We start from the raw sequence: 13,642 nt of genomic DNA, 5'->3' as shown, positions 1-13,642 counted from the left end.
GTGATACAATCATTGGAGTAATGTTTTCATTCACATTTATTTTTAAAGGAAGCTTCTTGCCCTCATGAGTGGAAGGAAAAGCTGGAAAATGTGACCATTAAAGACTCAGAAAGCAAGAGGCAAATAAGATAAACCCCCACAATGTGTTATTTTTTTTAAAAAGGCAAGATATTTTAGGCCAATCTTGTGATTTTTTAGCATCTGACTCATGATTTTTGAAAACTCAAAGTAGTTAGTACTGATCTTCATTGAACTCAGTGGGAGTTCTGCTTCAGGATCAAGTTTTAAATCTATCCATGTGAAATGTAAAATTCTAGTATGCCATCAGAAACCAACTAGGCATTTTGTGAGTTGTGATTACTATGATTGCTCTTAGTGATTGACTTATTATACCTATCAACTACACACAAAGTCTATGCTAAAATATTCTGCTATTGTAGTTACTGCATTTTCCCACTCATACCTGTGACCCCTTGTTTCCTTCACCCACGTGTTACATCTTTTCTTTTACATGGTAAGCTCTTTGAGGCAGGGTGTACCATTTATTATGTATTTGAGCAGTACAATGGCTGAGGCCTATAGATGTTGTTATAATATTGGAGGTGGGGGGAATTTTCAATGGAGAGGAATTAGGCACCCAACTCCCAATGACTTTCAATAGGATTTGGGCACCTTACTTCCCTTTGAAAATCCAAATTTATAAATTAATAATATTTGAGGTATCTGTCATCATTAAAACACCCAATGCTACCATATGATATAGCCCTTAAACAGGCAAAACTCCAATTGAAAGTAGATTCCGAGACAAAATGTATTTTTTTAAGACACTCAGACTTCATTATTCCTGGAATCATGCACATCACAACATGAAACACACATTTCATGGAAGTATTGTCTCAGTCTTGTTACAGCATATATTGCAGCAATTAGAGGTGGGCTAGAAAGCGCATGCTGTATCAATTTGAACAGTCTAGTTGCTATCATTATTGAATTAAAAACATTTATATAAATATTTAAAATATCCTTTTTAAAATGAATATTGTAATCTTTAATTGAATTCAATATCCCTGCAAATGAAGCAAATAATCCTTAATTGATTTGATCATTTACTTCTATCAGCTCATTTTTGTCTTCAAACATGCACTAGCTTGTAATAAATAATGTAAGCTTCTTTCATTAGCAATTACTGTCTAGTTGCCTATTTTCTTAGATAATCTAATTAGTTTAATGATAGAAAGGTAACTTTCCTTCTTGTGCATTATACAATGCTAGTTTAAAAATCAACTATTTATGTTTGATATTTTGGAGATACAATGACTATGAGTATATACAGAAGAGAAACAAAGCATGAGAGAGGATAATAAACAAAGGAAACAGCCATTAAAGGCAGGTTTTCTGCAAGCTACGAGATGTCTTCAACTTTCACTGACATCAATGGGAGCTGAAAGCATACAGGCCCAGTTCCCCCAAACGTGATATTAATTAAAAAAAAATCATTTCCTGTATTGTTATTAACAATCTTAATATTACTGAAACAAACAAAAACAATTAAATCTAATTTACGTTTTACTATGTATAGCGACTTTTTTGCATTTCTCTGAGCCTTGACAATGAGAACAATCAGTTTCCACTGTGTTTCTTGTCAGTTTTTAGTGAATTTTGCTTTCAGATTCATATGCACTGCTATTACAAATAAATAAACTTGTATGTATATTAGGGCTGTTGATTAATCACAGTTAACTCATGCGATTAACTAAAAAAAATAATCTCAATTAATCACAGTTTTAATTGCACTGTTGAGTAATAGAATACCAATTGAAATTTATTAAATATTTTGGATGTTTTTCTACCTTTTCATATATATTGTATTCTGTGTTGTAATTGAAATCAAAGTGTATATTATTTTTGCTTACAAATATTTGCACTATAAAAATGAAATTGTATTTTTCAATGCACCTCATATAAGTACCATAGTGCAATCTCTTTGTCGTGAAAGTGCAACTTACAAATGTAGATTTTTTTTGTTACATGACTGCACTCAAAAACAAAACAATGTAAAACTTCAGAGCCTACAAGTGCACCCAGACCTACTTCTTGTTCAGACAATCTCTAAGGCAAACATGGAGATAATGCTGCTTGCTTCTTGTTTAAAGTGTCACCAGAAAGTGAGAAGAGGCATTTGCATGGCACTTTTGTAGCCGGGATTGCAAGATATTTACGTGCCAGATATGCTAAACATTCGTCTGCCCCTTCATGCTTCAGCCACCATGCCAGAGGACATGCTTCCATGCTAATGACGCTCATTAAAAAATAAGTGTTAATTAAATTTCTGACTGAACTCCTTGGGGCAGAATTGTATGTCCCCTGCTCTGTTTTACCTGCATTCTGCCACATATTTCCTATTATAGCAGTTTCGGATGATGACCCAGCACATGTTGTTCATTTTAAGAATATTTTCACTACAGATTTGACAAAATGCAAAGAAGGTACCAATGCGAGATTTCTAAAAATACTACAGCACTCAACCCAAAGTTTAAGAATCTGAAGTGCCTTCCAAAATCTGAGAGGGATGAGATGTGGAGCTTGCTTTCAGAAGTCTTAAAAGAGCATCACTCTTACAAAACGTGAACCACCAAAAAAAGAAAATCAACCTTCTGCTGGTGGCATCTGACTCAGATAATGAAAATGAACATGTGTCAGTCCGGACTGCTTTGGATTGTTATCGAGCAGAACCCATCCACAGCATGGACGCATGTCCCTTTATGCCTTATGTGTTTGAAGAACTATTATCCCAGTTTTACAGATGAAGAAATGGAGGTGCAGAAGGTTAAGAGACTTGTCCAAGACCACACAGTAAAACAGAACACAGGCAGCTTTACTTCAAATTCCCTATTCTAACCATGAGAGCCTTCTGTTTCCTTGGTTATATAACCATCCACATAGCATTCCAAGTTCTTGCTCCCACATAAACTTGTGACTTTCCCTTACACTTTGTCCCACATTTAAACCTCAGCAGCCTAAGAGTTATGGTTTAGAGGCACATCATGAAAACCAGTTTGTGATCATCTGAATCAAATGAACAGTATGACAACCTTTTGGCAACGTAAATCTTTTTTTAGGCAGTTATAAACAGAATATGACAAATGTAAAAGAGTTTTATCTGCTAAAGAAATGTCCTGTTAAATTATATTTTTCTAAAGCACAGAGTTTGAATATTGTGACACAAGATATGTGCAAGGCAGACTATTAAAGTGCTTAATGAATCATTCCTCCCCCCTTTTTTCAGATAATCAATTTTTTCCACACAAGAGAAAGAGATCCTGCCAAAACCTGAAAGCTACTAAATGTGTCACTAAATTCACAAGGTGCAAATAACCTCAGCAAACAGTAAATAACATTCTCTGACTTGGAGCTTCAGTCTCGGGGTGCAAAGAGCTCTCAACTCTCCTTGAAGTTAATACCTGCCAGGATGCATCGTGCATCATACTGTTATCTTTCAAAGGAAACTCTAGAGTCTTAATGCCCTCTTTCCCACCATTTCCTACTCTCATCTTCATACTTTTTTCCATGTTGTTCCTTCAGCTTAGAACTCCCTACTATATCCTAGGGACCAACCAGCCACACTATTTCATTTCAACTACCTCTTTAAAACACACACTTCTTTGCTGAAGTCCATCAGCATTACCTACCAAGGGAAAATGTGCTGTTTAAAAAATCTGCACCTCTCTGAGGTCAGACAAGGTGGTCATCCAGTACAATAAGGGTCTAAGCAAGTTAGCTTGCCTAATTTAGAATAATAACACCTTCCTTGGGTCAGGGCTATTTCTCACTCTAAGTTCTTCTCAGCACCATATATACTGACAGTGCTCAATACATAATTATTACTACTCACATATGTATTTATTTAACAATAACAATTGTATCTCTAGAGCAGATGCAATTTTGGAAAGTCCAGACATACAAAGTAGGGAAAATATTTGGAAAGTATATGAAGGTTGACTAACCTGACCAATAGGTTCTTTTGTAGGAGTCTTTCCTCTTCTGACAGTGCTCGTGGCCAAAGTGGTGGTGGTTTCCATAACTGATGTGGACATCTCAGATTGCATTGCTGTGGCTGTTGACTCAGTTGTCATAGAAGAAGGCACTTCACCAACAAGTCTCACATTTCCTTCTATCATGATGTTCGCATCATTTTCAGCTGCCATATTCAGAACTTTCAAGCCATTGTAGTAAAGACCAGAGAGTTGGCCTTGGAATGGATGACCCCGTTCCTTGCCTCCAATTTTTATGGTTGCTTGGCTATTGAAGATTGTAAGCTGACGTCCTGTAAAGATAATATTACATACATGCAAAAATGTTGATTGTGAACTCTATACTCTAAGAGGATGATTAACAAATTTGCATGGGGTGAATAATGAGAGCAATAAACTATAAGAGAGTAACTTGACTCATAATTCATTGCTTTTGTAATGAAGTGTCCATGAAATGCATAACTATTGAAAAATATTTGTAATTTCTAAATTTATGTTTTCTTTTTTGCTAAAAGGCCAATCAAGTATATTTATAAATTTGTTTAGTATTGCAAATAAGAATGAGATTGTCTTCCCTTTTACCTACATTTTGCCTTTTTGTGTGTGTGTCAAGAATACAAAGTTTCTAATTCCTTAAAACTACTTTCCACCATCCCCGAAGATTGTGAACATTTCAAGGATTTTCCACACCAGTATAACACCTGTACTATAGCTTTAGGTAACTGTGTGTATATAGACATTCTATGTATATCTATACACACACACACACACACACACACACAGGTTCACATGTATGTGTGTGTGTATGTGTATGCAAACCTTTCATTAAGTCAAGTGAAGTCTAATTTTAATGAAAATGTTCTAATGCAGTAATTCAGATATCTGTCATATGTCTATATATAAGTGTATAAATTATTGTTTCCTTTTCCCATCTGAATGTTTATTTTCCTTCGACATAAACACTGAAAAGAAATGCATGGTTCATACTGAGTATCTCAGAGACAAAGAATTCAAAAAAGATGTCTGATTGGCTTTCAGCAAGACTATCAATTAAAATAAAAAGATTTTAGATGTAAAAGCGGCTTCAGGAATGATACACATACCAATGGAGAAATCATGGCACAATTCCATTAAACAGAGAAAACCTCAGCAACAGTACCATTATTATGAAACAGAATATTTACTTTAGCAGATTGGTTTCTGCTCATATAAGCATGCACACAACTTTAAGTTCTGTTTTAATTAGTGTTTGTTCCAAAATCCCCTTAGAAGGTTGCAAACGTTAAAGGGACTTCATTTTGATTGGCAATTCATAGTGCCCACTATTTAAGATACCTACACTTTAAACAAAGATTTTTTTTCAGGACCATAATGAACATTCATAACTACATATATTTTTAGTTAATAATTTAGATGCTGGAACATGTAATATAATCTATGAATGATTTATAATTTGTGGTTAATGTTTGCTATGAGTACCTTCATAGATTGAGTTAGTGGATTATATTTAACAGTCCCTTTAACCTTAAGTTAACAGGGTAAGATTATTAAACAGCTGATACGTCTAAAAATGTGTAGAAATTATTATACAAGGTATGCACATATTACTCTCTACATTTTACTGTTTTAAATTTGTTTTTAATTTAGTTTTACTGAAAATTTATTTTTATGTTTATTAGTGTTACAATGAAGTACTAGTTGGTTATGTTCAAATTATTTTTTATTTGAAGTTTTAATCAATGTTTTTTACCTTTGTCGAGTAGCCATTCATCAACTACTCGACCAAGTCGATATGGAATTCGCTGTCTAGCAATCGCCAGGCGCTCGTTATCATTGTTTCCTTTAAAGTTTAAAGAGACATTTCATTGGTTAAAATCTGTAAGGTCAAAGGTTAAAAGTTAATACTTAAAGCTTGAGCTATACAGTTGCCACATGATTTTTTGAAATTTGGAATTTTAAAAAGTGCTACCTAGAACATTTCATGTTTCAGACTTTTCATTCATTCATTTATTTTATTTTAGCAAACAAAATTATTCCTATGTTAATTGAAAATTAGAAATCTTCATTTGAGCTAGGTTATTAAACTTATGTTATAGACAGACCCAAAAAACAAATTTATACATCATATAATGGCTTTACAAAAAATGATCATTGACTTCAGGGTTTTGTCTTTTTTGATGTTTCTTATTAACTAGTTAAACATGTTCAGGTGAAACAGATTTATTTTTCAAAAGACATCCAACCTCTTACTCCAGGTTAGTCATTTAAAGAAGAACACAAGCCTTAACCAACATCTATGGCACACTTACATCTGCAAATAGACCTGACAAAACTTATTTCCTAGTAAAAAAAAACCCAACATTCTCATTCATTTGATTTAAATAAATTCCAGAAGTTCAAATATGTGATAGAGAACAAATCAGATTATCCATTATTTTTACATTTTAACAGAGCCCAGTGACAACATATTTTACTAAGCAACATTAAGGCTTTGACAAAAGTGACTTCAGTGGTTGTCTATAGTAATCCTGTATCCAAAATGCGGAAGTGTTTAAAACTTTAGCTGCACTTTGTAGGGTTTCATAAGCTAAGAGCTAGCTAGAAGGAGAGACTGTGAAGTGTAAACTTCTCTAACTTGCAAACCTTTCCTGTCCCCGTTCTGCACAGAGAATTCCCTTTACTTTCAGTGAGAGCTCTACGGTAGAGTTCGTAGCAGACTATGGCCCCACATGATTAGAAATATACCAGCCTTCTACAGATAATTTGAGGATTACTTCGAATATTTATTTGTAATAACTGATCTGTGTGTTTTCATTATATAAGGTATATCAGAAATACTTGATCAATTTCTATAGTTTTTTACAAAAAAATTACTAGGAAAATGGTGAAACCAAATACTTTCTTCAATATAAAGTGCTTTTTGTTTAGATTGACAATACCTTTGTCTCACATGCATCGATAGAAACACATCAGTTTAAGTACCTGAGAAGTGGGCAAATCCAAAAGACTGAAAGACAGTCAAGGTGCCACAAGTATTCCTTTTATTTTAACTGGGGTCCTGTTCCATACTTGTACTTATTGATTTATATGTTCAAACTCCTATTGACTTCAGCAGGAGAAGGATTAAGCCCTATGTTTGAAATGGTAGATATAAAGCACTAATCTCCGAAGTGCGCAACATCTCTAATTGAAACTCAGTACCTGGCAGGATCTTATTGCAAATTATCAATGAAAAATATTATCCAAATCAAAGCATCCAGTCCCATAACCTTTACTCAGGTAAGCAATATCTATGAAATCAACAGCAACATTCATAAAGTGAAGGATTGGATTTTAACTGTAGCCCTGGAAACAAAATCAGCTTCCATTCCAACAAGCAATTTTGGTTTATTTATTCTGCTGTTCTGTAAAACAGGCTATGACTTACCATGCTTCCTGTCTGCTTTGTACAGTTTAACATGGATATCATTCATTGTGGCTGAACGTACAGCATCATGTTTTAGAAATTACCCCCTTCTTTACCTTCTCTTCATTATGCCATGTAAACTTCTATACACACTCTAATATTTGAAGAAAACACATCCACATAGCATTCTCCCCTGACTTCAAATACTTTTTGTACAAAACACTTCTGTTTTTTTCTTTTAAAATATTTCCCAAAAAAGGAAGCTATAGAGCAAAAGATTGCATTTTACTTTCATAACTTATCTTCATATTGTTGTGGACATTCAAAAAGTGGAATTTCTTCCTGATTGTATGCCATGACCTTTTAACATTCCAGCTCTTCATCCTGGGCCTGAAGTTGCATTCTTTGTATATTCCCCAGACTTCAATGGAAGTTGGAGATGTTCAAGGAGTACCTGATGAAGCCTCATGTGAGCAACATGTGGAAAAAGGCATGTGGATTAATTTCTTCTGTTTGTCTTTCTGCATCTCCATTTTTTTTTCATCTTTCGTAGTAATGGGGTATTGATTGATGTTTTCTCATATATCTGACCTAGCTGGATTTTCTTTAATCCTTGCTTATGTTTGGCATTTTTGAATGCTGCTTACATGGCTTTCATAGATGCCTTATCAATTGATTAACTAAATCAGTGAAAGAATATCCTACTTCCATGAATTTTCCCTTGCTTTCACACTTAAAACCGACCATAGTTTATACATTTAAAAATATTCTACCAAATCACTTGTAATAAAGGTTAGATTGTTCAAAATTGAGGGTTGTGAACTTAAGATCAAATTCAGCTCCTAATAAAGTCAAATCAAAGACTCTCATGGAAGTTGGATTGGTGTTTATGCATTGAACAGTCTCATTCTTTTCCATGGGACACTTTATGTGAGTAAATGTCCCCCAGTGTAAGTAATGGTCATTATGAAGAAACGTTTGCAATTTTATGATATGGGCAGACATATACTGGATATTATTTAATGGAAGGTGGATACCAATTCATTTATTTTTAACTTGCTTTCTAAAAGCTTATTTCATTTTAAAATCTTTGCAGTATACAGTGGGTGAAATACTGTGTCCCATTATCATGTTGTATGATGTGCAAATTATGCTGTAACCTATCTGCAGCAGCCATGCACCCTGGGAGCTAAATACAAATGAAAAGCAGGGTAATAACCATTCACTTTGTAAAGGTCAAATATAAAAATTATTGCTGATTACTTTAGCTCATCTTTCAAAAGAGTAAAAGTGCATAGTCAAATGTATTTTGATTTGGCAATACTAGATTAGTTTAAGTTTTCTTAGCAGATAATACAAAAGGAAGGGCTAAGGGAGATATGGTATGAAACTTCTCAAACTTTAGTTTAATGGAGAGTGCATAGGTTTAGAGCTGAAATAATTAATACCCATATTGGTGACTCAAATAGTAAATTAAAAAAAAATGACACCATGGAATCAATCAAGACAGTTACAAATGATGAAATGAAAACAGTGTAAAAACAAAATGAAAATCAGGCATAAAAGTTGTAATGGATACACATCTGTTTATCAAATGTTTCTTGCTGAACAATTAGGTTCAGAGTCTGAGCTGCGATAAATCTCCCTGAACTAAACAATGCTATACAAATTTAACCATCTGATAGGAAACATGTTACAGTCTGACACATTGTTTCCCCCTGTTGCATTAATCTAAAAATTTTCAGACATATTTGTTTGTAGTCTTGTCTGCTGGTGTACTGAACAACATTGAATTTAATCACCAAGAAAATTCCCAAATAAAGTTATTTACATGCTATTATACTCTAAATAGAATTCTGGCTTTGAGTTTTTATATCTGTGAGCCTTTGTAAGCATTAAGAAATGCTAAAGAAATGCTTGTCAACAGTAATTCACTGGAAATAACTTATGTGCATAAACTTTAATTTTAGATAGGCCTTTGAATGTCTAGCACAAAATTTCTTGCTGATATAGGTGAGACTTCTTTGATAAAAATAGGAATTAAAAATGACCACTCAAGGTTTGCACAGTAACATTGTCTAGTCTGATTGAATTCTAGATGGCTTAATTTTTCTAACAAATAGACAATATTTTGTCACACTGTAGTGTATTAATTCTGTATGAACAGGTAGACTTCAAGGGAATAACAGTAATTTCAAAGAATCAAGGTAAGGAGAGAGGAGCAACAAAAGTCAAAACTTTCCGTCATATCTAAATCTTGTGGTGAGATTGAGAAGAAGCAATCCAAAAACTCTTAATCATACCTTTGCATCTACAGGTCAGTGGGGTCAGGCTGACTATGTGAACTTCACTAATGTGTATTTTATCTCCTCCCAATTTATTATATTTTCAGTGCTGAAGTGTAATTCTATTTTGTTCTCTGAAATAAAGGTGTCAGTTATTGATGTGAAATAGTAGCATCCTTGAAGAAGAATAAGTAAGAAGGTTGAAAATTGAGAGTCTGTGAAGAACAACTTAAAGGGTAGAGAATATTTTGTTTCTTTGTAACAGCCCTTTACTTGTTTCAGAGGAACAGCCGTGTTAGTCTGTATTCGCAAAAAGAAAAGGAGTACTTGTGGCACCTTAGAGACTAACCAATTTATTTGAGCATGAGCTTTCGTGAGCTACAGCTCACTTCATCAGATGTATACCATGGAAACTGCAGCAGACTTTATATACACACAGAGAATATGAAACAATACCCCCTATTAATTACAGTGAGCTACTAGGCAAATAAATAAAATGGGATTATAAAGAGAACTAATAACCCTATCATTGTTTTTGGAAAAACAAAATCCTTAACTTGCTTGCTAAGGGCCTGGGTCTTATGGCAAAGTTCATGTTGACATCAATGGGATGCTTGGGAGAATAAGGGCTGAGAGTGATATTGTCTGTTCAGCTAACACAAAAGGGAAAATCTGACAGAAAAGAGCTAAGGGGCATGAGAAAGGGGTAATGGTGGCTCCATGGCAGTCTCCTGAAAAAGCCTCTCAGCCCCCAGTTTATAAGATGCTCAATACAGTCATGGGGCTAGCCTATGGAATAGGGACCATGCTCTAGTGATGGTCACTGATAGCCTGTGCTAAAGTTCTTCTGATTAATAAAATATGGGTTAGATTTTCAGAGGTGTTTAAATCCAGCTACTAATTTTGCCATCATGGCTACAATCAACTGAGGGTGCAAAGGATAAAATTTAAACCTCTAGCTATCTGATCTGCAATAACATTCACATTCACAATTCATTGTGCACGTGTAATTTGACTCCCACAAACAAAAGAAGATGTGGTATTGCAGGCACTATCAATTGCAGGCACAAGTGTTTAACTATGTGGTTTGAATCTGAAATTGTAACACTGGCAGTCACATTAACTCACATGGTAACACTGCATATACATCTGATTCTGCGGACAACACAGCAGGTGCAATATTACAAGACTTGAAAAAAAACATATATTTATGCATTCAATGTTATTATAACAATGCAAATTGGGTACTTGCTGTAAGGTATATTCAGCTTACCAGCTCATGGAAATTCTGTAAAGCCTTACTCAGATTCAGGTGAAAATGTAATTATCTTCTTTGAGCCTAACTTAGCGAAGTCAATGAGTCTGACCTAGTGAGCAAAGTTACTCATCTGTGTAAGTGTTTGCAGGATTGGGTCCTTTAGCACGGGATATGCTATTCCACACACCTGCTTCTTCCAATGCAATTGCATGATTACGTACAACATTAGGGGGAGTCTAATTAAGATCCTCAGCTAGCCCTATAGCTTCCTAAAGTTAATGTGGTCCCTTCCTGAAACTATCAGGTCCCCATCTGCCCTCAGGCACTGAAAGCTGTGTATCCAAGATATAAGTTTCCTTCTTCTCCAATGCTTAAGGGAAAGCAGATGCACGTCTCTAGGTTATAATGTTTCTTCCTGTTGGCCATCTTGAACAGACATGTCAATCAGCCAGGGGAGACAATTCGAGGGAGAAGCAGCTCTAACGTTAGTGAAAGCTAGTGTAGCAAATAAATAAGGGACAAACTCTACAAAGCTTGCTCACCTAGCATAGTCTCTTTCTCCGCAAGTAGCCCCATTAAAGCTAATGGAACCGCTCATCTAGAAGAGGGCTATTCAGCATGAGCAAAAATGTCAGAATCTGGCCTTAAGTAAATAGATGGAATAAAATAAAACATCAGTATGTGGCTGTAGATGGGGCCTAAACAAACAAATAATGTACATTTAAAAAAACAATACATATCAGATGGACCACAGTCTGCACCCTGAATTCATTAGCATGAGCTCTTCAACTCCATGATCATGCCATACATGCCCATTCAATGGAACAGTTTAATAAAGAGGGCAATGTGTATTGATGCTGAATAGCCAGATAGGATGCACTATAGACACTATAGTGTCTATCAGGTATTTCAAATTAAAAACACACCTAGAAAATAAGATTCTGAAGGATTTCCCCCCTCCATTTTCTTATTTATTGCCATCATTTTCCTACGATTTGTGAAAACATATGAATGTATCACCAATGCTAACGTCTGACCAGTGCTTTAGTTGTGTATTCTGGGAAAGGAGTGCTCAGAATTTGCTCTTTTCAGTGCTTTATCCTCAAGATTTTAATTTTAATTAAATTTTAATAAAGAAGCTGTCTAAATCCTTTCCATTTATCCAAACGCCTTCCTTCCCTGAGCCATTTAGGAAGCAATTCAGATAAAATAGAATTCTGTGCTCAAAGATTCATGATATTGCAAAACCAAAATCCAATCAATTACGATTTTGCAAAATCAAAAGCAGTACCACCCTTGATTTTACCAGTTTCCTATCAGAGTATCACAGATTTCTATGGTCCTTTTCACCCTAAAGTATCCCCAAATGCTCGATAAAGAACAATAGATACCTAAACAGAAATTACTTCCCCCACCATAATGAAATGCAGTCACCTCTGGGGTGGAATACAATGGCTTTTTGGCAGCATAAAATACCACTACACAACACTACTCAGCAGAAAGCAAAGAATCAGATTGTGTTGAAAATTGGCCCAGTTATTTGACATACTGAAACAATGAGATTTGTCACATGGTTGCAATTCCATATTACCACCACTGACCCTAAACATTGTACTTTAACTTCTTATGTTCACCTACAGGCTCTTTGCTTCGTGCTTGCATACGGAATGTGCCCTCAGCTTAGACCATTTTTTAAACATTTCTAATGACATCACTGCAAACACTTAGTAACCTTTTGGTACATTCCTATGAGCTCAAACCAGCCACCTTCTGGTGAGTGTTTTGATTTTGATATTTTTCCACTGGATTAATTAGTGATTCAAGTAAGAGTGTGTTCTTCCTGACTCATGTTTCATCAATATAATGTGATGTCTTCCTTTGTTTGTCTAGTGCTCCAAACTTTGTGTTCAGAGGTTTGTGTATTATATCTAAAGCAAGCAAGAGATGATGAAAAGCAACAATGAGATAAGAAAACATAGGGCCTAGTCTGATAAATTAAAGGTCATATTGTGTTATCAAGCTTTCTAAAAAGATCCTTTGTACTGATTGTGCAGCATTTAAGCAGCTAATGTTGTATGGCTGGTGCTAAAATAAGCAGCAAAATTGATAGGCATCATTAAGGAGCAAGATTAAAGTATAAAAAATGAATTGTAACCAGTACACTACCATGCCCCACATCATCCTCTGAGTGACATTTTGCAGTTCTCTAAGGTATTAGGACTCTGAACTGTTTCTAAACCATAATGTTACCCTTCCTATAGGACTTTATCCAGAAGTCAACTACAGAGTGTTTCTTATTCAAAGCTTTTCAATGGCTGAAAAGCAAAGAATAACATGATCCTTGTCTTCAAAGGCTATTTCAAACCTATTGTCCTTAAAATTAGCTAGGATTGAGATAGTAACCACCAAATGTGACAATGGGACATCACCCGGGTAGCTATCTCATTTTATATTGCCAGAGAGCTGTTATACAGAATGTCACTCGACAGAAATAATACTCACATTATATAAATGAACAATGGCAAAAGAGAAACATTGTGATCAACTCTTATTTTATATTCCCATCAATCAGTATCCCCACGATTATCTCATATTCAAGTATAAATCATCAGTAAGTAAGAAAGATCTTATTAACTGCACACAAGTTTCCTAATTAAGTTTA

At 34.8% G+C, this 13,642-nt stretch overlaps 1 protein-coding gene across 36 annotated transcripts in view; it reads right to left on the bottom strand.

Moving 5' to 3' along the window:
* The window catches only part of NRXN1 (neurexin 1), a 1,247,341-nt gene that overhangs the window by 158,407 nt on the left and 1,075,292 nt on the right, over positions 1-13,642 (bottom strand). For 24 of the 36 annotated variants that reach the window (XM_075127156.1, XM_075127160.1, XM_075127165.1 and 21 more), the window contains 2 exons: positions 5,782-5,871; positions 4,005-4,324 (listed from right to left, as the gene is read on the bottom strand). In XM_075127156.1, the coding sequence (XP_074983257.1) occupies positions 4,005-4,324; positions 5,782-5,871 (410 nt within the window). The remainder of the gene's footprint in view (positions 1-4,004; positions 4,325-5,781; positions 5,872-13,642) is intronic. The other 12 variants (XM_075127172.1, XM_075127173.1, XM_075127174.1 and 9 more) reach the window with 1 other exon arrangement.

Source organism: Caretta caretta, chromosome 3 (genome assembly GCF_965140235.1).
Source record: "Caretta caretta isolate rCarCar2 chromosome 3, rCarCar1.hap1, whole genome shotgun sequence".
Classification (NCBI taxonomy): Eukaryota; Metazoa; Chordata; order Testudines; family Cheloniidae; genus Caretta; species Caretta caretta.
The sequence above is the reverse complement of the archived record's forward strand: the minus strand, read 5'-3'. Positions and strand labels throughout refer to the sequence as shown.